This window comes from Budorcas taxicolor, chromosome 3 (genome assembly GCF_023091745.1).
Source record: "Budorcas taxicolor isolate Tak-1 chromosome 3, Takin1.1, whole genome shotgun sequence".
NCBI lineage: Eukaryota > Metazoa > Chordata > Mammalia > Artiodactyla > Bovidae > Budorcas > Budorcas taxicolor.
The window spans coordinates 118,230,298-118,256,244 of NC_068912.1; the positions used below are offsets into that span (position 1 = coordinate 118,230,298).

Sequence of the window (25,947 nt, forward strand, 5' to 3'; positions counted from 1 at the left end):
ACCATCCCCGGGAGTTTTCCTCCTCCGTTGGCCGGCCTGCTGGGCCCTGTGGCACAGCACAGGGCGGCCTTGCGGGCGGGAGTCTCTGCGGGTCCAGGGCTGACAGAGGCAGAGAGCCGTGGTCCCGCCAGCATGTCCTGTAATCTCGGCACTGCGCTCAGAGCCCCGCCCAGTACCACTGACAATGTACATTGGGCCCTCAGCCCCCATGGGTTCCGAGCCCAGGGATCCAACCAGCCTCAGACAGAAGATATCTGGAGGGAAAAGTGATTCCAGAAAGTTCCAAAAAGCGAAACTTAAATTTGCAGCGCTGGCAGCTGTTTATGTCGTATTTACACTGCCTTCTCGGGCTTCCCTGGTGGCTCAGACGGTAAAGCGTCTGCCTGCGATCGGGGAGACCTGGGTTCCATCCCCGGGTCGGGAAGATCCCCTGGAGGAGGGAATGGCAACCCACTCCAGTAGTCTTGCCTGGGAAATCTCATGGATGGAGGAGGCTGGTGGGCTACAGTCCATGGGGTTGCAAAGAGTCGGGCACAAACGAGCAACTTCACTTTCCTTCTTTCTAAGGTCATCTGAAATATGATGTCTCTTCCTGCCAAAACCGTGACATGCTTTTTGAAGAAAATAAATGACCTGGGTCAGTAAAATTTAAGTCCTTTATTCCTCTGAATGGGATTTAGGAGTAAATAATATAATACAGGATAAGCCTGGACCATGGGAATAGCCTGTATTTGGTATTATAAATACTGTATTTATAATTTGGTATTATAAATAATCTAGAGGTGATTTAAGGTATATGAGGGGATGTGCTAGATGTCCGAAGACTTTGAGGTGTGCACGGGGGCCCTGAACCCATCCCCAAATGCCCGGGGAGTCCACACTGCTGAGGGACTTGGGGTCTAGGCGACTGCGTCCTCGGCCGAGGTCTCCTGCCCCAGGCCCGGGTGCCAGCTCTCCCTCCCGTCCTGGGCGGAGGGTTCGGAGGCGGCAGAGCTTGTGTGGCCTGGGGACCCATCCCGGGTTCACCAGAAGCCGCCCGCCCTGCAGGGGCAGGGCCCGTGCTGCGTGCATGAAGCGGAGCTGCTCGTTCCCTCTAGAGCCGTTTGAATCCCGAGGTCCTGTAATTACTCATCTTCCCTTGAAACAAAGAGGTGTATTTCCTGGCAGCTATTCTTATTCTTAGTTATTTTTGTCCCCCCTAAAACACGTGCTTACTGTTTTAGGTGAGAAACACTTTTGTTTTTCTGGTCCCATCTCTTTATCGTTCCTTCTGACTTGAAAACAAAGCAGCTCCCGGGGAAGCACTGTTGCTGGAGGAACCAGACCTGGATGCATGAGTGAGGTTCTTTTGAGTGTTTAATGTAATCCGGTGGAATGGCTGTCTGGGAGGGACTGAGATAGAGAATGGCCCAAGGGCAGGGCTCTGTCTCTGTCTCGGAGTCCAGGTCACAGGGATCTCTTACAGTCAAGGAAAACTAAGGCTTGGCATTGAAATACTCCGATTTCTTACTTCATAGCAGCAGTGCGCGTACAGGTTTTCATATTGCAACACTATCAAGGTTCTGTGATCAGTCTCCAGCGCATTCCTTCTGGCCGAAGACCCCCCCCCCCCAACCAGTTGGAACTCTCTGATGACCGATAAAGCCTTTCCGTCTTCCTGTTGTTATAGAGGCCAGGACGGATGACCACTTAGTGCAGGGCTTGTGTTTTGTCAGGGTTTCACTCCACATCAGCTATAAATTTCAGAGAATATTCTTAAATCCCTTACAGAGAGAAAAGATGTTAAAGCAGCAATGTGTTTATCTTAGACATTGCTATTTATAAATTGCTTACAAATAAAAGACACTGTGTCTTAATACTCTTTCAAGTATAGTCCATACGTGTTATAAAAGGTTTATTTGTTAGGTTTTGGTACTCAGGAGTAATTTCCACATATTAATAGTTTGGGAACTGGTTGGGTTTCTCGGTAGCTTTAAAAAGCTTGATTGTGCTACAAGTAGGGTCATTTGCAGTGAAAAATGATGAATGATTATATTGTAATAGTAACAGCTGAGCAAAGCAAAGCAAATGCTTTTAAACAATTTCAAAAGCTACTTGTGAAGAAAAGCAGATTTAGAAGCAGGTCAACCGTTTAAGGTTGTGAGGGGCGCTTTGGAGAACTTTCAGATGCTTCAGAGACCGACGGGGGAGTGTCATGTGAGAAAGGAGCATGTGTCGTGGTCCTCCCGCTTAGGACCCCTGCCCCACCCCTGCACTCATCCTCTGGTGAGTCTTGGCTTCACCTTTAGCCCCCAGAGAAGTGAAGCCGGCTCGGGTTCCAGGGAAGGAAGGCCTTCTGCCCGGAACTGGTGGCCGTGATCACCAGGTCCCAGAGCTGGTGGGCTTCTGCTAATGTGCCAGGCCCCAGACACGTGCCTGTGTGGGGCCACAGTGAGTGTCACAGGACTCTTGCACTTGGAGAGAAGTTACATGTAAGGGACAAAGAAATTCTGTACTCTGAGAACAGGTTGCAGGTATCCCCCCCAGATACGTTCCTGAACAGTTTCTCAGAACAGGGCCGTTCTCCATCCCTGTGACAGGACCACCCCACCCCGCCCAGGAAGTGAGGGCGGGCACCTCCTCAGCATCGTGGCCATCCTGGGTGGGGACCGCCCAGAAGGGAGGCCTGCTCTTCTCGCTGCGTCCTGTTGCGAGGCACGTGTTCTCATCTGTCCTGTTACGGCTGCTGCGCCTGTGGGTCTCTTCTCCACTGTCCCGTTACTCTCTGTAATTAATGCTGCATGTGAGGAAGTACTTCCAAACCCTGTAGGTATCCCGTCCTTCACTAATTTTCAGTTTGATTCTTTATGTCACTGTGGGCTCACCACGGTTTCCAACTTTATTCTATCATTATTTTTACACTCAAACGGCCTCTGATTTGGGGCTCCTTCAGACAGGTTCCTGTGCCCCTTTGTTCTGCCCGTGTCGTTCCTGGAGCCCTTCTCTGCTCTCTGGCCCACCAGGACGCCCTAGGCTTTTCCTGTGCCGTCCCAGCCCTGGCGTGAGCCGTTTCCTCCTGGTTCCTTTCAGTGGAGGATGGTGTTTAGAAACCATGGTCTGTTCCCTAGGGGTGCTCACTACTTCTCAAGTGTTTCTTCTCTTAGGCCCTCTCGTTGGTCAGAGCTACAGATGAGAAGTGTGTGTGAGTGTTAATGTGTACACACACGGCAGGGTTTATTCCTTGTGTGTGTGTGCGTGTGTGCACGCCAGTTTTTTCCCTTTCTGTATTTTCACTTCCCTTCTCCAACGATGTGAACGTGGCTCTCATTGTCCTTCATGGATGAACCTGTTACATGAATCCCCCTTGTATGTAACCCATCTCCCATTGCTGCTGTTACCCCTGGGCTATGTGGCTTCACCCACCTTGGGCTCCAGTGACAGTCACCGGAGCACCAGGGTGGCCGCTTCCCTGCGGATGAGCTCCCAGTCACTCCTGGACTAGACCGTCTCCCTGCGTGGGTGCCTTCTCGGCACAGTCAGTTCTGGTTATTAATTTCTTTTAAATTAGCAAGCTTATTGCAAAGAAGCTTTCGGTAGAATCCGTTTAAATGTCTGCTTTATTTGTAGTTTAGTTTTGTTCTCTTTTTAAAATTAATAATACTACTTGCTTGTGCTTTTCTGTTTTTCCAGAAACTTGTCTGTCAGTCTCTTAAAACGCCAGCTTGTTTCTTTGTTCTCCTTTCACCGAGCTCTCCAGTTTTACTTCCTGCCTTCTGTTCTTTGGGTTTATTCTGTTGTTATTTTAAATTAAGTTGGACCCTTGTTACCCTTGTTTTTGTTGTTGTTCAGTTGCTCAGTCGTGTCTGACTCTTTGTGACCCCATGGACTGCAGCACACCAGGCCTCCCTGTCCATCACCAACTCTCGGAGCTTGCTAAACTCATGTCCATTGAGTCGGTGATGTCATCCAAACATCTCATCCTCTGTCGTCCCCTTCTCCTCCTGCCTTCAATTTTTCCCAGTATCAGGGTCTTTTCCAATGTGTTGGCTCTTCACATCAGGTGGACAAAGTATTCCTTCCAAAGAATATTCAGGGTTGATTTCTTTTAGGATTGACTGGTTTGATCTCCTTGCATTCCAAGGGACTCTGAAGAGTCTTCACCAGCACCACAGTTTGAAGGGATCAGTTCTTCGCTGCTCAGCCTTTTTTTATTGTCCAGCTCTCACATTCACACATGACTAGTGGGAAAACCATAGCTTTGTCTATACGGACCTTTGTAGGCAAAGTGATGCCTCTGCTTTTTAATACACTATCTAGGTTTGACATTGCTTTTCTTCTAAGGAGCAGACATCTTTTAATTTCATGACTGCAGTCTCTGTACACAGTGAGTTTGGAGCCCAAGAAAATAAAGTCTGTCCCTGTTTCCATTGTTTCCCCATCTCTTTGCCATGAAGTGATGGAACTGGATGCCTTGATCTTAGTTTTTTGAATGTTGAGTTTTAAGCCAGCTTTTTCACTCTCCTCTTTCACCTTCATCAAGAGGCTCTTTAATTCCTCTTTGCTTTCTGCCATAAAAGTGGTGTCATTTGTATATCTGACGTTATTGATATTTCTCCCCACCATCTTGATTCCAGCTTGTGCTTCACCCAGCCTGGCATTTCACATGATGTACTCTGCATATAAGTTAAATAGCAGGCTGACACTATACAGCCTTGACGTACTCCTTTCCCAATTTGGAATCAGTCCGTTGTTCCCTGTCTGGTTCTAACTGTAGCTTCTTGACCTTGACCTTGATTCCCACGGTTACTGGGTTTTTACTTAGCCTCTTTTTAACCTTAATGTTAACTTGTTTTATGATGATAAGTTATCTGGTTTTAAAAGTCAGTGTTCATTCATTCATCAGCCGCTTAGTTCATCTGGTGCGATATCCTGGCCACTGCTCTAGGTGTCTCATCAGAAACGGATCCTAACTGTTATCAGATACCTTTTGGCAGCTGTTGAGATGATCACATATTAATAGAGTTCCTGGTGTTGAGCAGCTCTCACATTCCTGAAATGATCTTTGCTTTGTTGTTCAGTCGTGTCTTTGCTTGCTCGTAGATAATTGTTTGTCCCCTGCAAAACTATATTCACTTTACTGATATCTTCAAATGGAAGTTTGTATCTGTGTTCTGGTGAAATTAACCTGGAGTGTCTGTGCTCCTCCTGTACCAGGGGCTCAGCTCGCCGCCCCCACCCCGGGAGGCCCCAGGAGGAACTCTGGGACAGCTGCTCCAGGGGTCTCAGCGGTGTCCCAGAGCTGAGGTCTGTCCCTCTGTGCTTGCTCAAGTTTCGTCCATGGGAGGCAGGGAGGGGCGGCTGTCTGGAGTATACTGTACGGGCCTCCTCCTCCCCGGATTTGTGCAGGTGGCCTTGGCTGCGGGTATCTGAAGGTGATCCTGGCCTCTCGGGCCTGGTGGGCCATATCAGGACCTGTCAACAGAAAACCCCCAATCGGGTCCCTGCCCACATGTCCCCTCTTCAGAGGGGCGTTGCCTGTCTGCTGGCTACGCTGGTCCTCCATGCAGCCATCGCCCGCCAGTCTCCGGCCCGACTGTTCTCTTCCTGATGTCAATCGCTGTGAAGAATGCAGGAACTGTAGGGTGAAATTTGTCGAATTCTAGGGTGTATCTCTGGGCTAACTCATCTTTGGGTGAGGCCCAGCTTGAGCCCAGCCTTACGGTGGCGTCTGCATCCACGCTCCTGCCTCAAGGGTTTGTGGGGCCCCGCTTCCTGCACTTGAACGTCTTTGCGCTCCCTGTCCTTGGGCATGCTCCTTATGCTCATTGCTAATTCTGCGAAGCTCGTTTACTGCTGAGACCTCTGACATTCTGGCTGCTTTCAGTTACAGGTCTTAATTCTTCTCCAGCTCACACGCCAACCAGGAAATCCACTGGGGTTCCCGTCACCCAGTAACGGCCTTTTGGGGTTAATGGTTAATTTGGCTGTGATTGTTTTATCTGGTATCTTTGGAGCTGTGGTCTGAATTTAGAAGTCCAAATATATAAAAATGAAACTGGAGCCAAACTTGTAAGGAAAGATTGGAGCAATAGGCTCAATAGAAAAATGATAAATATTTTAGAAGAATTTAAAATGGCAGATTCTGCTAGTTAAGAGAGGGATGGAAAGGAAATGCAAAATAGTTTAATAATCCTAATGGACATTGCCAGCTATGATTGGGGAGAGAGAAAAATACTTTTAAAGTGTATTTTAAAACTTAGGTTCATTCGCTGCCACTGCCTATATCATGGGAGGCAATTGTAAAACAAAGCAAGTGAACTTTAGAACCTTGTATCCTTTGAAATTTACTTAAGGTACATCTGCTCAGAGCAGTCTATGAGACCCATCCAGAGAGAGTTTGTTGGATATTGGACCCACGGGTCCGTCTTTGGGCAGGATGCCGGGGTGGATGCGTTTGAAACATTCTCAGCTGATTCAGAGGCACAGCCAGGAACACAAGGATACCTTTGAGCTTCTGCTTCAGGTGGCCACTCATCCCTGGGGGCGTGCAGTGGGAGCTGCTTGACCTGTGCTCCTGGTACAGGCGCACAAGGGCTGGCCACGTTAAACTCTCAGAAGGCCCGGGGCCTTCATGCTTGGGGAGGAAGGAGCCTGTCCTCTCCCCAATCCTCCTGGACCTGGCTCATTTGGGTGGGGAGCTGGGGAGCTATGCACTTGAGGCAGACCTAAAAGCATCATCCTAACCAACAGTGCGCACCCCCCGCCTGCGCTGGGTGTCCCAGGCACGGCGCCTTCCTCCTGTTGACATGCAGGGGGTGTGTCTGCCCAGCTTGCTGTGTTGCGGGGGCAGGGGGGGAAAGGGCTGTGTCCTGTGGGCCATGGCTTGCATGAGCCCAGCCCCTCCATCCTTCTACACTTACCCCAGGGTTCTCCCCGCTTGCCCAAGGTGACAGCATCCTAACAGTATTTTTTTTTAATAAGAAATGCCCGCACATACCTTTTTAATCTCTGAGCTCCTGAGAAATCTAAATAGCAAATACAGGATTTGAAGAGGCTAAGGGAACATGAGATGTAATGAAAACGGAGTAAAAGGATGTTAGTAACTTTGTCCTTGAGGATTTATCAGTTGCCTCTTTAACTGTGGGCACTGTGGCTGTGGAGATGTCATGGATGGAAAGCACAGTCCTCCTGGGAATGTCTTCTCTAGATTCAAATTCCTCTGTGTGCTCGATTCCAGTTTTCTCTGCCTGGCACCTCTGGTCTGGTTTTCTGAGGTTACTCCTGGAGTCATCTGTCCTCTTTATAAAATTTTGGGCCACGGGTTTTCTTGCCTCGATGGCAGGACTCAGTAGGATGCTTGGCAGTTTTCCAGAATTCTGTCTCCTCGGAACTTCTAGGCCAGATACACAGCTTGGAGCCCAGGAGTTTGCCTTCCCCCCTCCTATTAGTGATTTCTTACTTGCTGGGGTCCAGCCCCGGTGGATCCAGGGTAATTCGAAGGGGAGACGGAGTTGGCGAGGAAAAACTTACTTATTTAGAAATATAAGAGAGATTAGGAAAGAATAGTAGGAAAATGAGTGGAGAAAAGAGGCTGAATAACTTGTTTTACATGGAAAACTAATAAAACCTCGAGACAAGAAGTTTGCACCATCTACGTTAGGCCACCGGTGCCCACTTGAATCGCGGAGGGTGCCCCGCCTTGGGCTCCCTCTCGCGTGGGTCTTAGAAGCCAGGACAAGTAAGTAGATGTGGTGAGCCTCCACGCTCCAGACGGGAATTCGGCCTGAAAAGGAGAGGGAGGGAGAGGGGGAGAGAGAGAGAGAGAGAGAGAGATTCGACACGGGGGAAGCCAGTCTTTCCAGTGGCTGGCCCCTCCTCTATTGTCCGGAAAGGCTTTTTATACTTTTGGTTGTACATAGAGGTCAATGGATAATACAAAATTATGCAGTGTCAGCAGCCCTGACTCTTACCGAGACCAGGCTTTCTCTCTGCATACCTAGCTGTATGTATGCACAAATCTTAGGTGATTTACATCATCTTCTGGCCAGAAGGCCAATTAACATTTTACAGCCCTTTTCTGATAAGGGTAATAGTGTTGTTCTTCCCAAAGTCTGGTGCCACTCTCAGAAAGCACCAAATAAAGTTACATTCTTACATAGCAAGGACACAACAATTTATAACAAAGAGGAGTACAGTGATTTATAACAAAGAGAAAGTTCATTAACTCAAAAGTCTAGTGTTGCTGACATCAAAAACTACTATATTCCTTTTTCTATATCCCAATTACATTGATTAATATCCTTCAGGTGCCTAAAAGATCAAGAATATGAAAAAAAAAAAAAAAAAAAGAATATGGAGGCCTGGCAGCAGTCATTGACTCAACCGTGAAAACCCTCTACCAATATAATTCTTAGCTCTTTAAAAAAGGCTCTGTATCTTTAAGATGTTTTAAGCTTCATGCCTCTCGCAGTTGGGGGCTGTAAACAATCACAAGTTGTAAAAGTCCGGACAGACCGGTCAGGTTAAGTTAGAAAGCTATCAGAGGGTTTCAAGCCGAGGTTTTCTTTTTAAAAGCAGGAGACTAATTGGAGCTCTAAGTTAACTTTTTCCAGGGAAAGGTGGTGGGGGACAGCCCCTGTTAATGTCCGAAGAGTGGGAAGCACAGTACAGTAAAGCAGGCAGACTCTGGTTTTTGGGGGTAGATGCTCAGGAAAATCCAGGGGGAACCCCTGAAGCCAGATCACGCCTTTGCGTACATCAGGCTTCCTTCCTCATGACCTTTGCCACGGGCGGGATTCCGCATGCTGGCTCCCGGCACTTACTCTGTCTAGGTGCTCCAGTGTTGGGAGCATATGTATGTGGTTGCTGTAATCCCTTGATGAACTGACCACTTATATACAGTATGTCATTATATACTGGCCATTTTGGTCACTTGTTGCAGTTATTGGCTTAAAGTCTATTGGGTCGGCCAAAAGTATGGATACCCCTGCTCTCCTTTGGTTTCTATTTTTGTGGAGTATCTTTTCCTGTCCCTTCACCTTGAGCCTCTGTATGTCTTTACAGATGAAGTGAATCTCTTGTAGGCAGCAGATACTTGAGTCTTGCTTTATCTCTCCCACCCACTCTCTGCCTTTCCCCGCCCCCTGGTTTTACTGAGATATGTTTGACATATAGCACCGTGTACTTTTAAGGTATACAGCATAATGACTTGACTTAAATATATGGTGAATAATTGCCAGAACAGGTTAGCTAACACCCATCATCTCATATAGATAGAAAAAAAGAAGGGGATCTCTGCTTGTTGTTGAGAACTCCTAGGGTCTACTCTCCTAACAGCTGTCATACATGATGTACACTGTTCACTGCAGTCATCACTGAACAGCACGTCCCCAGTATTTATTTGTCTAATAGCTGGAATTTGGTGCCTCCAGTTCCCTCTCCCCTCACCCCCTACCATACAGGGCTTGTCTTTCTCTTGTCTTTTAGATTGGAGAGTTTAATCCATTTACGTGTAGAATAATTGTGGTATTTCAAATCCTAAAAGATGATGCTGTTAAAATACAGCTCTCAATATGCCAGCAAATTTGGAAAACTCAGCAGTGGCCACAGAACTGGAAAATATCAGTTTTCATTCCGATCCCAAAGAAAAGAAAGAAAGAAAATGAAGTCGCTCAGTCGTGTCCAACTGTTTATGACCCCATGGACTGTAGCCTACCAGGCTCCTCCATCCATGGGATTTTCCAGGCAAGAGTACTGGAGTGGGTTGCCATTTCCTTCTCCAGAGGATCTTCCTGAACCAGGGGTCAAACCCGGATCTCCTGCATTGTAGGCAGATGCTTTACCATCTGAACCACTGGGGAAGTCAATCCAAAAGAAGGGCAATGCCAAATGAAGCTCACACTGCTGCACAATTGTGCTCATTTTATGTACTGGCCAGGCAATGCTCAGAACCCTTCAGGCCAGGCTTCAGCAGAACATGAACTGAGAACTTGCAGATGTACAAGGTGGGTTCAGAAAAGACACAGGAACCAGGGATCAAATTACCAACATCCACTGGATCATACAGAAAGCAAGAGAATCTATTGATTATGCCAAAGCCTTTGTGTGGATCACAACAAACTGTGGGAAATTCTTCAAGAGATGGGAATACCAGCAGCCCACCTTACCTGCCTCCTGAGAAACCTGTATGCAGGTCAAGAAGGCAATAGTTAGAACCGGACATAGAACAATGGACTGGTTCCAAATTGAGAAAGGAGTTCATCAAGGGTGTATATCGTCATCCTGCTTATTTAACTTATATGCAGAGTACATCATGCCAAATGGTGGGCTGGATGAAGCACAAGCTGGAATCAAGATTGCCAGGAGAAATATCAATAACCTCAGATATGCAGATGACACCACCTTTATGGCAGAAAGTGAAGAGGAACTAAAGAGCCTCTTGATGAAGCTAAGAGGAGAGTGAAAAAGCTGGCTTAAAACTCAGAATTCAGAAAACTAAGATCATGGCATCTGGTCCCATCCCTTCATGACAAATTGAAGGGGAAACAAGGGAAACAGTGACAGGCTTTATTTTCTTGGGCTCCCAAATCACTGTGGATGCAGACCACAGTTACTAAATTAAAAGACGCTTGCTCCTTGGAAGAAAAGCTATGACCAGCCTAGAAAGCATATTAAAAAGCAGAGACATCACTTGGCCAACAAATATGTGTGTAGTCAAAGCTGTGGTTTTTCCAGTAGTCATGTATGGATATGAGAGTTGGGCCATAAAGAAGGCTGAGTGCCAAAGAATAATGCTTTCAAACTGTGGTGCTGGAGAAGACTCCTGAGAGTGCCTTGGACTGCAAGGAGATCCAACCAGTCAATCCTAAAGGAGATGAGTCCTGGATATTCTTTGGAAGGACTGATGCTGAAGCTCCAGTACTTTGGCCGCCTGATGCGAAGAGCTGACTCATTGGAAAAGACCCTGCTGCTGGGAAAGATTGAAGGCAGGAGGAGAAGGGGGCGACAGAGGATGAGATGGTTGGATCATATCACGGATTCAATGGACGTGAGCTTGAGCAAGCTCAGGGAGATGGTGAAGGACAGGGAAGCCTGGTGTGCTGCGGTCCGTGGGGTCTGAAAGAGTCGGACACGACTGAGCGACTGAGCAACATCGAAGTTCTTACTAATGCTGCCCTGTTGCTGTTGTGACTTTCTGTGGTTCGTGTGTTCCTTTTTCTTATCTTTTTTGCCTGCCTCTGTGAATGCATGTCTTTCCATAGTGGTATGCCTTGGTTCTCTTCTCTTTATCCTTTGTGTATCTACTGTAGGTTTTTGCTCTGTGATTATTTGAAACTTACCTAAAACATCTTGCAGATATAACAGTCTATTTTACACTGATAGCAGCTTAACATCAATTGTATACAAAAACTCTCTGCTTTTACCCCCCCCTTCATATGTTTTTGATACTATGGGCTACCTCTTTTTATATTCTTTATTAGCAAAATTATTGTGACTTTAGTTATTTTTAATACTTTATCTCAAACCTTCATGCTAGAGTTAAGTGATTAATACCTCCATCATATTATAGCATTAGAGTGTTTTGAATTTCACTGTATACTTATCTTCACCATTATGTTGTATGTTTTCTTGTTACTAATTAGTAGCCTTTTGTTTCAGCCTGAAGCGCTCCTTTCAGTGTTTCTCCTAAAGCAGGTCTGGTAGTGGTGAACTCCCTCAACTTTTGTTTGTCTGGGAAAGTCTCACCTCTTCTTTATTTCTGAAGGATAGCTTTGTTGGATAGAGTATTCTCGATGGGTCTTTTTTTCCCCTTCATCTCTTTGAATATTTTGCCCTACTCTTTTCTGGCCTGTGAAGTTTCTCCTGACAAATCTTCAGATTGCTTTATAGCAGGAAGTTACCAGCTCTTTTAAGAGTCTCTCTTGTTTTTGATTTTTGACAGTTTTGTTATAATACATCTTAGAGAAGATCTCCTTACTTATGTGATAAGTTGCTTCAGTCGTGTGTGACTCTTTGAGACCCTATGAACTGTAGCCTGCCAGGCTCCTCTATCCATGGGGATTCTCCAAGGCAAGAATACTGGAGTGGGTTGCCATGCCTTCCTCCATGGGACCTTCCTGACCCAGGGATCCAACCCACATCTCTCATGTTTCCTGCAAAGAGCCTGTAGGCAGGTTCTTTGGCACGAGTGCCACCTGGGAAGCCCAAGATCTCTGTAAGTGAAGTTTGTCTGATGACCTGCGAGCTTCATGAGCTTGGATGCCCACATGTCTTCCAGAGTTAGGAAGTTCTCAGCCACTGTCTCTTTAAGGACGCTTTCTGCCTTTCTCCGCTTTCTGCCTTTCTCCCTCCATTGCTTGCATAGGCTTTCTTCACTCTTTTCCCCCCTGGACTGGATAATTTTGAAGGTCCTGTTGTCTTCTTCTCACATTCTTCTTCCAGTTGAGCTGTTTTTTTGTTGACGCTCTGGTCACATTTTTCATTTCAGTCACTATGTTATTCAGCTCCAGAGTTTCTGTTTCTCCTTGGGAAACTTATTTTTCCCTGTGTTATTTTCCTGATTTGTTGAATTGTCTTTTTATGCAGCTCATCAAACTTCCTTAACATAGCTGTTTTGGGTTCTCTGTTGGCTGTCTTGCAGATCCCCATGTCTGTGGAGTCAGTCACACTGGAAGCACACTGGTGATGCTGTATTTCCTTGATTTTTCACGTTCCTTGCGCCTTATGTTGCTGTCCTCACATCAGAAGTAGCAGCAGCCCCTCCAGCCTTTACTAACCGACTTGGGAGATAAATGCTCCACCAGCACTGCTGGGGGCCCGAGGCTTGCTCACCTCCTTTGGATGCACTCTCTCCTGCTTCCTGCTCGCCCCTTGCAGAGCTCCTCCGCTTCGCTGCCTGCTCTGTGTGCTGCAGCTCCACGCCGGGTGCTCACAGCCTCCCTCTGCCTTCCCAGGAGTGGAGCCAATGCTGAAGGTGTGGTCCCTCCCTTTGCAGACTCAGGATGGCTTTCTGCTCGAGTTCACTAGCCGTCCCTCAAAGCTCATGGTCACCACCGTAGGGATCGCTCACGGGGAGCAACTAGAGAAAGCTCTCGTGCAGCAACAAAGACCCAGTGCAACAAAGAAAAGAGAGAGATCAAATGGCACTGTAAAATTCAGCGTCCACTATTACTGGAAGCTTGCGGTGAACTGGGGTAGGAAGGTACCTCTGGCCGCAAGAGGGAGAGGTCCTGCACGGAGCAGCCAGCATCCTACACAGCAGGACGGGGCTGTGGGTGCCTCCATGGAATTCAGGAGCAAGGATGTGACGTGAGACGTGGCCGAGGCCCTCTGGAGGGCTAGCCGCTGCAAAGAGAAATGTGGCTGAATTCTGGAAAGGAGACGGGGTCGTCATCATTTGCAGATGACAGCGGTCTACCAAGTCAGTCAACCCCTTAAACTTTAAATATGTTTTAAAAGTTTGTAAGGTGGCCAGGGACACAATAAATACACCAAAGTCAGTATTTTTCTTATATGTCAGCAATAGCCAGCTGGAAACAATGTGGATCAAGCTCTTCCTCCAGAACTGGAAGCAAAAACGTAAATTTCCGCAGCACGGGTGCGTTTAGTAAGAGTTTATAGTAACTGTATCGAGAAGCCACAGAATTCTACTAAGAAATATAAAAGGCTTGGAAGAAGTCATGAGAGACGTTGTGTTCTGCACGGAAACTCAATATTATAGAGATGGCACTTCTCTCAAATTAACTTATGAGTGTAATGCAGTCCCAATAAATGTTCAATGGATGTTTTGGAATTTGGCGAAGGGTATTCTGAAGTTTCTGTGAGGAGCTTCCCTGGTGGTCCATTGGTTAAGATTCTGCCTTCCAGTGTAGGGGGTGCAAGTTCGATCCCTGACTGGGGAACTAAGATCCCACTTGCTGCACAGTGCAGCCAAAATAAAAAAGTTTTATCTAAAAGAATAAATACATGGTCATAGCCTTTCATAAGGAGAAGGCAATGGCACCCCATGCCAGTACTCTTGCCTGGAAAGTCCCATGGACGGAGGAGCCTGGTAGGCTACGGTCCATGGGGTCGCTAAGAGTCGGACACGACTGAGCGACTTCACTTTCACTTTTCACGTTCATGCATTGGAGAAGGAAATGGCAACCCACTCCAGTGTTCTTGCCTGGGGAATCCCAGGGATGGGGGAGCCTGGTAGGCTGCCGTCTATGGGGTCGCACAGAGTCGGACACGACTGAAGCGACTTAGCAGCAGCAGCAGCAGCAGCCTTTCATAAAAATGCTCGAAAGGACCAGTTTTAGGACAGTAATGTATTCTTCATTTTCATTCCTTTAAGTAGAGAAGGAATCTCTCTAGCTGGGAGTCTGAGCTCCACGTTTCCCTGTTGCCTGCTCTGTTGGTGTCGTTTTGATCTGTTTTCCATGTGACAAGATGATTTGTAAATTATTTCCATTTTGGGGTCAGTCAGAAAGACCTGCCCGATGTTGCGTCTTATCTATTCTGTGCAGTAACCTCGGGCTTCAGGTGCAGTGAACTCACACAGCCTTCCGAGAGCATTCCTTGTTCCTTTCCATGGACAGTAATGTCTGTGGAAGTAGCTGACGTTTAATGATCTTTTGATTTCTCTCTGCACCAGGTGCTGGGTGGTTCCATATATGCATTTCCTTTGTCGAAGTTAACCCATTAGTTGTTCTTAGCTGTAGCCGATACAATCATTCTAACAACAGCTGACGTCAGTACAGCAGTTACTGTCCCTAAGGAGTTTCATCCGTCACTTCCTTTAATCCTCACGGGAACTTACGAGATAGGTGTCATCCCCATTTGCTGTTTGGAAACAGGCACAAAAGTTAGTGTGTCTGAGGTTACATAGACGGTCTCAAAGGGAGGATGTCACCCCAGGCCTGCCTGTATCCAGTCTGGGAGTTAGCCTCGTGCTATACAGCTTCCCGCCTGTGCATTCCGAAGGCTTTCTGCTTGTGTTTTATTTATCTGTAGTGGCCGCAATGAGCAGGATTTTTTTTTTTTTGGCCGCCCGGGGCTTTGTTGCCGCACCCGGGCTTTCTCTAGATGTGGCGAGCGGGGGCTGTTCTTCGTGTTTGGTGCAGGGGCCGCTCACTACTGTGAGTTCTCTTGCTGCCGACCACAGGTTTATGTGGGCTTCAGCAGCTGCAGCGTGCGGGCTCCACAGTTCTGTGGTGAGTGGGCTTAGGCACTCTGCAGTGTGTGGGATCTTCTATACCAGGGATTGAACCCCTGTCCCTTGCATTGGCAGGCGGATTCTTAACCACTGGACCACAAGGCCACAAGGGAAGTCCCTGTGAGCAGATTTCTAATCACCTGGAAGGTTTTTTTAACAGCATTCCTCTGACTTGGAGCAGTGGCTTTCTCTCTGCTGCCGGTGCTGGTCAGGTTGTGGTAGTACCGTTGGAATCAGTGTTGTTGTTGCTGTTTTTCCTGTTATTCTCTTTATTCCTTGACAGATTAATTACAGATTTCAGCTTTTCAGTGCCACATGTGGGTGAGTTAGAATAGTCACAGCACCTTGCTAGGGCACCATGCCAAAGAAGCAGGGCATCTTGGCCCATAGGTACCAGCTCTGGCATCAGAGCACAGAAATACAGTCCTGGCTGGTGAAAAATACTTGATGTACGTTGGTGCAACCACGTCGTAAAGCTCTGTGCCGGGACGTCACCCGGCTGAAGACCGCTGACCCAGCAGTGCCGCTTCTCGCCGTGTGCTGGAGGGTCCTGTGCGCGTGTGTGCTGGGATCCGCCTGTGAGACGGCTCAGAGCCGTGTGGTCTGTCGTGCCCCAGGCCAGGAACCACCGCGTGTCCACCAGCACAGCAGTGGATGGGTACGTCGTGTATTCATACGGTCACGTTGCCATTCAGCCGTGCCGAGGGACAGAGGCCGACACACGTGGAAACGTGAGAGAGAGTGTGTGTGTGTGTGTGTGTGTGTGTGTGTGTGTGTGTGTGATTCCGTCCATCCGTCCTGCACACGTGGAACAGGCAGGTGGGTGTGCGAACAGCAGAGCCGGTCACGCAGACCCGGGACTCGAGCTGGCAGCGGCACCTCGGGCTCTGGGGGCCCTGGCAGGGTTTGCTCTCCTGACGCAGGCGGTGGCTGTAGGTGGCACCGTGTTGTTCTCTCAAACTGTGCAGTTCTGTCTTTGGTGGTTTCCTGTATGTTAAACGTTGAAGTGTTTGGTTCCAGACCATTTTCCCATGTGTTCCGTTTGACCCACACCAGACATGAACATGTGCTTTGCAGAGAAGTCTGACGACGAACGTGTCTCTGGGTGGACAGGACCCTCGGAATAGTCCTCCTGGGGGGTCTCTGCTTTCCTCGGTTGGTTGGGTGCAAGCATTCCTCGGTTTAGGAAGAAGAGGAACTTCTGACAGGCTGTATGTGGATCGCTTCCTGAGGTCATGGGGGAGCATACTATTTAAAGTAGACGCCCACACGCTCTGGTTTATTGCCCCTCCTCGATTCAGGCGGCTGTTGTTTATCGGGTCTGCTTAACGTGGGGCAGAGCTCTTCCAGGAGGGCCCAGGAACCCTCAGATCAGCGACCGAGCGGAGGGCAGTGCTGTGCCTGACCCCGCTCCTGAGAGATTCTGGCGAGACCTGCAGGTCAGGGTTTGCAGCATTATTTTAACGACAGTACCTTCTCCTGAAGCCTTGTGTTGAAATGTAAAGAAACGAACCTCTCAGGTTAGTGCTTTTTACGTGTATGACTTACTATAATAAATAATTCTAAACTTGAAAAGTCACTATAAACACAATTAAACGCCCACAGTTCTGGGGACAAGTACGTGTGTGGCAAATGCAATTAGTACTCAGTCCCAGAGGCACCTGTTTCCCCGAAAGATCCTGGAAAGTCACTTCTTCCAAAGTGTGTGTGAAGTGGCCAGCCAAACGAGGAAACGCTTTGCCAGAGGTCCCCGCTGCCCGACACCAGCTGAGTCAACAGTCTGCAGCCCATGCGAGGAGGGAGCCGCCCGGCAGCAGGCAGGAGGGCGCCGGGGGCGGGCGAGTGTCCCCACGTCACCTGCAGTGCCCCCGACATGGCCGGGGTGCCGCCCGCGGGCCTCAGCTCAGCTCCGAGCCCAGAGCCGCAGCCTTTCCGTGAAGAGCTTCCAGAGCGCGGCTCGTGGGGTGGGCTGTGTGTGTTTTAGAAGTGGCAACAGGAAGCGGCGTGTCAGGGAGGAAGGTGACGCCGCGTGGGTTGGCGCTGACCACACAGCAGGCGAGGGTGGCCTGCAGGAGCACCACCTGCAGCCTCCCCCGAGGCCGGGTGCCCGTCCTTCGCGCCAGAGACGTTTATGACAGCGGCGACCGTTAGTGCAGGGCTTACTGTGTGCGAGGCACCGAGCTGCTTGCTTTGTTATCCCATCGAATCCTTTCCTGCAGGGTAAATATTAGCATTTCCATTTTATTGTGAGGAGACTGAGGCAGGGCGAGGTCAGGCCGCGCTGCGGAGGCCGTAAAGCTTGGAGGCGGGGAGGCCGGCTGGGTCCCCTGCACTCACGGGCCCACCTCCCGCCCCCGATTCCGCCCACGTTCCAGCGGCTTTTAGGCACTATTTGGGCTAATGATACAGTTTCTCTTGTTTTTTTTTTTTCTCTTCCATTTTCAAAAATTAAGCATATTTCACATGACTAATTCCTATGTGGTGAGTACAGTGGTGGATTCTCAGATTTTGCTGTACATATTAAAAGTCTATAAAACCGGGGTCTATAGTGGTTGCTTGTTTGGAAAGTTGCTGATACAGCAGAACAAGCTGCGTGTAGCTCAGAGCCTGTCGTCAGTGGGGACGCTTTTAAAAGCACAGAGTCAGCCTTGACTTACCTGCTCTACCCGCCGCCGCCGCCTTACGGGAGAGCTTGAAAAATGCCAGAATCTTGATATTTTGCAGCAATAGGAAAAGCCTCTCCCAGCTATCATAATCCTACACAATCTTGTGTTAAAAGTCCTTAACCTCTCAACAGTACGACTGTGACCTTCACAATGTGCATCCCCGGTGGCAGTTGGTGCCAACACAGAATCCTGGCAGAGGCTGGCAGCCCCCCCGCTGGGTGCGCTGTCCCAGGTGGGGCTCGCTGAGCTTAGGTGCTGTACGCGTTTGTCCCCGTCCTGAGTTCTCTGCCCTGCATGATGCCAGATACATAGGAATTACTTCATATCATCATGAGTGGTTTTAAGTAGCATTTTAAATGTCTCAATTAAGTCAGTCGTCAATATCATCCCTATAATAAAGTTCAGTTCAGTAGCTTAGTCATGCCCGACTCTTTGCAACCCCATGGACTGCAGCACACCAGGCCTCCCTGTCCATCACCAACTCCCAGAGCTTGCTCAAACTCATGTCCATCGAGACGGGGATGCCATACAACCATCTCATCCTGTCGTCCCCTTCTCCTCCCGCCTTCAATCTTTCCCAGCATCAGGGTCTTTTCAAATGAGTCAGCTCTTCGCATCAGGTGGCCAAACGATTGGAGCATCAGTCCTTCCAATGAATATTCAGGACTGAATTCCTTTAGGATGGACTGGTTGGATCTCTCGGAGCCCAAGGGACTCTCAAGGGTCTTCTCCAACACCACAGTTTAAATGCATCAGTTCTTTGGCACTCAGGCTTCTTTATGGTCCAGCTCTCACATCCATACATGACCACTGGAAGAACCATAGCCTTGATTAGATGGACCTTTGTTGGCAAAGTAATGTCTCTGCTTTTTAATATGCTAAGTTGGTCATAGCTTTTCTTCCAAGGAGCGAGCGTCTTTTAATTTCATGGGTGCAGTCACCATCTGCAGTGATTTTGGAGACCAAGAAAATAAACTCTGCCACTGTTTCCATTGTTTCCCCGTCTATTTGCCATTAAGTGATGGGACTGGAAGCCATGATCTTGGTGTTTTGAATGTTGAGTTTTAAGCCAACTTCTTCACTCTCCTCTTTCACTTTCATCAAGAGGCTCTTTAGTTCTTCTTTGCTTTCTGCCATAAGGGTGGTGTCATCTGCATATCTGAGGTTATTGATATTTCTCCTGGCAATCTTGATTCCAGCTTGTGCTTCATCTAGCCCGGCACTTCACGTGATGTATTCCGCATATAAATTAAATAAGCAGGGTGACAATACACAGCCTTGACGTACTCCTTTTCCTATTTGGAACCAGTCTGTTGTTCCATGTCCAGTTCTAACTGTTGCTTCCTGACCTGCATACAGATTTCTGAAGAGGCAGGTCAGGTGCTCTGGTATTCCCATCTCTCGAAGAATTTTCCACAGTTTGTTGTAATCCACACAGTCAAAGGCTTTAGTGTAGTCAATGAAGCTGAAGTAGATGTTTTTCTGGAACTCTCTTGCTTTTTTGATAATTCAACAGATGTTGGCAGTTTGATTTCTGTTTTCTGAGTCTTTTCTAAATCCAGCTTGAACATCTGGAAGTTCATGGTTCATGTACTGTTGAAGCCTGGCTTGGAGAATTTTGAGCATTATTTTGCTAGCATGTGAGATGAATGCAGTTATGTGGTAGTTTGAGCGTTCTTTGACATTGCCTTTCTTTGGGATTGGAATGAAAACTGACCTTTTCTGGTCCTGTGGCCACTGCTGAGTTTCCCAGATTTACTGGCATATTGAGTACAGCATGTTCATAGCATCATTTTTAGGATTTGAAATAGCTCAGCTGGAATTCCATCACCTCCACTCACGTTGTTCATAGTGATGGTTCCTAAGGCCCACTTGACTTTGGACTTCAGGGTGTCTGGCTCTAGGTGAGTGATGACACCATCGTGGTTATCTGGGTCATGAAGATCTTTTTTGTATAGTTCATAATAAAGTAGTCAGTATAATAAGGACAGCACATTTTTTCCTGGGAAGTAATTTATCACTGTATTGATTCATTTTAGTCACTTAGCATTTTAATTCAAAAGCACTTTTATAGCCACTACCTTTTTTAAAAAAATTGAAGTCATTTTGAGACAACTGTAGATTCAAATGTAGTTGTAAGAGGTAACAGAGACCCCGGGGACCGCTTACTCAGCCCTCCCCGCTGATGACACCTGACGAAGCTGAGTGCAGTGTTGCACCCGGGGTGCAGACCTCAATGCCGTCAGGATACGGGACATCTCCAGCATCCCGAGGATCCCGCTTGTCGCCCTGTTATAACCACACCCACCCTCTGCCTTCCACCCCACCCTGTCCCAAACCCCTGGCGACTGCTGATCTGGTCTCTATTTTACAGTGTTATCCTGTTGAGACTGTTATGGAGATGGAATCATGCAGCATGTAAATTTTGAGACTGGCTTTTTTTCACTCAGCACAGCTCTCAGCGGGTCCATCCAGGTTGTTGTGTGAATCAGCAACTCATTGCCTTTTTCTTGCCAAGTAGTATTCCGTGATGTGGGTGTGGCACAGTTTATCTCTTGGCTCCCTGAAGGGCATCTGGGCTGTGCCCAGTGTCTTGCTGCTCTGAGTGAAGCCTCTTCCATAAACACCCTACACAGGCTCTTGCGTCCACATGACTTCATTGCTCCGGGCTCAGTGCCCAGGAGAACAGTCGCTGGCTTGTATGGCGGTTGCACGGTTAGTTTTAAAGACCTGGGGAAGCTGTTTCCAGAGCAGCTGTAGCGTTTTGCATTCCCACCAGCCGGGAATGAGGGGTCCAGGCTCTGTATCCTTCCCAGCGTCTGCCATGGTCTCTATGTTTCTGATAGGTGTGGGTCCCATCTCGTGCTGCGAACTGCGTTTCCTTGGCGGGGAATGGCTTTGTGTGTCTTTGCACGTGCGCTTCGGCATCCGTGTGTCGTCTTTGGTGAAGTGTCTGTTCTTTCGTCCGTTTTCCAGCTCGATTGCTTGCTTGCTGCTGCTGTCCAGGAGTCTGTGCGCCCTGGGCCCTGCCCCTTGCTGGGCCTGTGACCTGAGCACACGCCCTCACCGTCTAGCATGCCTCCCACGCTGTCAGGCTTGTTGCCCATGGACCATGTTCAGTGGTGACAGCGCCCATGCACCAGTTTTTCCTTCAGCTGATCATGTTTTGGGGTCAAGTCAGAACCGTTTATTTAGCTGGCCCCACACCCCGAGGACTTTCCTCTAGGTTTTCCCCAGAGGTTGTGTAGTTTTGTGTTTTGCATCTCGGTCCGTGGCCTGTTCCGGCGTCGGCGCTGTGTAAGGTGTGAGACTCCAGTCAGGCTCCTGTTCTACCTGTGTGCCCAGTAGTGGTGGTGCCACGTGGTGAAAGCCTTCTGGACAGAGCACCTTTGTCAGAAGTCAGGTGGGCGTATTTGTGAGGAGGACCTGGGTTCTCTGCTCTGTCCCCTGGATCTGGGTGTCCACCCTGCCCTGGCCACACCGTCCTGAGTGCTGTTGCTGTTACGTCCTGAGATCCAGGAGCCTGATGCTTCCCACGTATTTCTTCTTTTTCAAAATGTTTCAGCCGCTCTAGGACCTGTGCCTTTCTGTGTAAGTTTTAGGACAATCTTGTCCACATCTACAAACCATTTGGGACTGTGATAGGAATTGTATTAAACCTGTATATCAATTTGGGGAGAACTGACATCTGTACTGTGTTAATCTTGCCGTTGATGGACAGGGTATGGCTCTCACTTTTTAGACCTCCTTTGATTTGTTTTATCCACGTTGTGTAGTTTTCAGTACACAAGTTCTATACATATTTTGTTAGATTTACGAATAGTACTTCTCTTTTCTGAGCAGTTATAGATGGCGAGAGGAGAAGGCAATGGCACCCCACTCCAGTACTCTTGCCTGGAAAATTGCATGGACGGAGGAGACTGGTGGGCTGCAGTCCATGGGGTCGCTAAGAGTCGGACACGACTGAGCGACTTCACTTTGACTTTTCACTTTCATGCATTGGAGAAGGAAATGGCAACCCATTTCAGTGTTCTTGCCTGGAGAATCCCAGGGACGGGGGGCCTGGTGGGCTGCCGTCTATGGGGTCGCACAGAGTCGAACACGACTGAAATGACTTAGCAGCAGCAGCAGCATAGATGGTGATGTATTTTTAACTTTGGTAGCCGTGTGTTCATTGCCAGCAAATGGAAACAGTTCATTTCTGTATGTTTATCTGGTGTCCCGCAACCTTTCAGAGCTCACTTACTAGTTCTGTGAGCTCTGCCTTCTGTTTGTAGTCCTATTTGTTTAATGCTTCAGTGTGCCAGGCATTGTGTTAAGGCTTTCCACGCATTTGCTAGAGGCCAGAACACAGTGGGGCTCAAATCTTGACACGTGAGTCTCTTACTCACTTTATTCATGTGGCAGGTATTTAAGGAGCACTGACGTGGACCAGACGCAGGTTCCTGCCCTCTGGGGTCTTGGTCTAAAACTGGGTTAGAAGTGACACGAGCGATCATGTGTCGGTTCGTTAAACTAGTCTAGAAATAAAAGGAGCTGATCAGTTATGACTCAGCGCATCTGACCCCTGCTGCCCATGGGAGAGCAGGGGCACGTAGTCAGCCCGTGTGGAGGGGAGCACCGGGGCAGGGGGTCCTGGAGAGTGTTAATTTCCCCAGGAAAGGGCTCCAAGCCAAGATGCCTGTTGGTTCTTGAGATTCAGAGATGTCAGTGGTAAAGTCGCATACAAAGGGAATTCTAGGTATTGCTTGTGTCAAAGAGCCCAAGAACCCCTGGCCAAAACCGAGTGAAGGTCTCCGGTTGCCTCCCTCCTCTCCTCCTTCAGCAGCGGCCGTGTGAGCCCCTCCGCCACTGACCCTGCTCCAGGGCCCCAGGCCCCAGGCCCCACGGCCCCAGCCTCCCCTGCTGCCCCATGGTGCCCCGGCCACGCCCTCCGTCCACACACTCTGGCTCCTCCCTCTGCGGTGGTCCTCCTCCCCCCTCCCCTCGTCTGCTGGGCAGGTTATCTTTCGCTCGGGCAGGCGCTCGGGCAGGCGGGGCTGCAGCCCTGTGAAGTGGGGAGGTGGGGCCCTCAGGGAGTGACAGCACCCCGGGTACCCTTTCCTTTGGGGACTGTCCTCTATGCCCCTGCCTGAGCTCTTGTAACGAGAACAGCTGTAGGTCTCCGGTCCCCTGGGAGATAAGATCTTACTGTACAGGCCCTCGCGGGGCGCTGCTGATCGAGCCTTGGGGTCACGGGCGTGAAGCCCTGTCTGCAGTCCAGGGGGTCCCGCGCCCGCACCTACCCCGCGTGTGCGCCGACCCCGCGCCCGCGCCCGCGCCCCTCCGCCCTCAGGAGTGAGGGTGCTCCTCTCCCTTCACACTCCTCGCAGGAGAAGCTGCTCGTCTTTGAGTCGGCCTGGAAGAAGGAGAAGGACATCGTCTCCAAGGAGATAGAGAAGCTCCGGGTGTCCATCCAGACCCTGTGCCGGAGCGCCCTTCCCCTGGGCAAGATCATGGACTACATCCAGGAGGACGTGGACGCCATGCAGAACGAGCTGCAGCTGTGGCGCGCTGAGAGCCAGCAGCACGCCGAGGCCCTGCAGCAGGAGCAGAGGTGGGGAGGGAGGGGGAGACACAGCCCAGGGCAGCAGGTAGCCCTGCAGCAGGAGCAGAGGTTGGGGGGGAGGTCGGTGGAGGGGGGTGGGGGAGGGGTGGGGGAGGGTGGGTAAGGGGGTGGGGGACTGGAGGGGGGGAGACCTCCTCTCTCAATCCTCTTTCTTACCTCCTCCCCCAAGGAAAGTACACTGCTTCTTCATTCGCAACCTAACATGCATTTCTCTGAAGCAGCTAGGAAAGATCTACATTCAGTGTGGAATCCCGAGATTTAGACATACAAAAGGCAGGAAACTTTGCAGTTTGGATACCATGTTTATCATGTGTCTTATTGAAATCCCCAAAGTTTTGTGACTGTAACTTGAAAGTATTTTAAATTTTTTACTTGGAAAAAGCACATTTATATTTTTATCCTTCCCTCCCTGCCTTTGGATACAATGAGTAATTTGCTTTTGTTACCTTCCATTGTCTTAATTAAGAAGCCAGTGTAGGGATTTCCCTGGTGACCCAGTGGTTAAGACGCTGCACTCCCAACACAGGGGCCCTGGGTTCAGTCCCCAGTCGGGGAACTAAGATCCCCACGTGCCGCATGACAACGATGTGGCCAAAAAGAAAAGCATCAGATGGGAAAGGAGGGAGGTCCTCACGGGCCCGGCTTGTGTCCTGGCAGCATCACGGACGGCGCCGTGGAGCCCCTGAAGGCAGAGCTGGCAGAGCTGGAGCAGCTGGTCAGGGACCAGCAGGACAAGATCTGTGCCGTGAAGGCCAACATCCTGAAGAATGAGGAGAAGATCCAGAAGATGGTGTACAGCATCAACCTGAGTTCCAGGAGGTGAGACCTCAAAGCTGCAGACTCCAGCGGGTCCCTCAGCCTGTGCGTAAGGAGGAGGCTGGCATTTCGCTTCCGGTGTGAGGTTTCAGTCTGAAGGCGGCGGTGAGCAGCTCACAGCATCATCCTCCTGGTTTTCAGAGCTTTACTACCTTAGGCACATTCCAGAAGAGAGACCGTGTTTCCCTGCATTCCTCTGCTGGAACACTCGCTAGTTACAAACGGCTCTTGCGGATGCCACTGATGTGAGATGTTTCTCTGCAAGCCTGGTCTCTCCCATCAGCTGTTCGGTTCTGGGCCGGTCCGCCCAGCGGGCGAGCGGTGCTGGGACCACCTGGGACGTGGGAGTTCGAGACGGCAGACTCCAGGCCTGCTGACAGGACTGCTCGAGCCCCGAGTGAGGCTGGCTGCGCGTTTTGACAGGAGCCTTATAAATGCAATGAGGCCCAAAAAGCAGAGACTTAAATTTTTAGCTTACTTCCACTTGCAAAGGGTTCATTTCAGCCCGTGTCTTTATAAGGTGCCCATGAACTCTAGTTTTTAACCTCTCTGTCATTGCGTGTACCTTAACGCAATTTTCTTATTGCTCCCTATTACGGTTTGCTTATTCTTCCAGCCCTTAAAAGTTCGTATATTTAAAAAGGAGATTTGATTGTGGCCTTTGCGGGCTTCTTCTGACCTGAGAGTATCATAGGCCGGATCCTCACTTTCTTCAATATCGAGCCCCTGGGCTTCCCCACGAGCACATCAGTGCAGCTGCGGGATCCCTCATCCTCTCTAGAAGCAAAGCTTGCGCTTCAGGCCACTGGCCCAGGCCTGTCCCTTTGCCCAGGTGTAAGCACCTGGGCACCTCAGAGACAGATGGCTTAGGAAAAACCCGCGGAAGGAAGACTTTAAAGGATGCACAGATTTGCAGAATTTTTTGATGTTACCATTTTTTAGAAATGTTTTTTTAAAGTGAAAGTTTTTTTTTAAAACATGGTTTATATTTAGCTTTTCACTACACATAATATTGTAAATACTAAAGTCTTATATTTGTGTATAAAGGATTTCACTGTTTGGAGACATGCTTACGGGTCTTAAAGTCTGGGTCCTGACACTTGTATTCTAGATACTGTTATTTATGATGTAACCCAAGCAGTGTCATTTTAAATGTTAGAATTTCCTGAGAAAGTTTTGTTTCTTTAAAAGATTAGCACAGATGGCACAGTTAAGTTTTTCCTTAGTGTAATTTCCAAAATAAATCTGTTACAAAGGTCGTTCTATGATTTTTGAAGCTAAGTTCAAGATTGGATAATTAAGATGTGCCATTCTGAAACACTGGTCTTTTTCTCCTTTCTGTAGTTAACCATAAAATTCTGTTTGCTGAAATGACACTAGATATTAACACGTCATTGGAGGAGGGGAGGTGTGCCAGTTACTCAGGCCTTCCTATGTCCACAGTCTCTTTTCCACTGACTCAAGTGACAGCCACCACCCCAAAGGGACCCTGTTTTGCATCAGGTTAAGAAGTCTGCTGTTTATGAATTTGTATGTAAGACTAGAGTTTTTGTGTTGCAAAAAAATCGCATACATTGTATGTGAGTCAAATTTTGTATGGAATAGTCTCTCAAATTGTATCATAAAATTTATTTTTATCTTTATATACATAAATCATTAAAAATAATCACCTGTTTTATGGG

The 25,947-nt window shown here is 48.7% G+C and overlaps 1 protein-coding gene across 1 annotated transcript in view; it reads left to right on the forward strand.

Moving 5' to 3' along the window:
• The window catches only part of TRAF3IP1 (TRAF3 interacting protein 1), a 59,613-nt gene extending 34,448 nt beyond the window's left edge, over positions 1–25,165 (forward strand). Inside the window, exons 16-17 of the mRNA XM_052637525.1 lie at positions 23,214–23,437; positions 24,107–25,165. Coding sequence (XP_052493485.1) covers positions 23,214–23,437; positions 24,107–24,272 — 390 coding nt within the window. The 3' untranslated portion in view covers positions 24,273–25,165. The remainder of the gene's footprint in view (positions 1–23,213; positions 23,438–24,106) is intronic.
• The last annotated feature ends 782 nt before the right edge of the window (positions 25,166–25,947 follow it).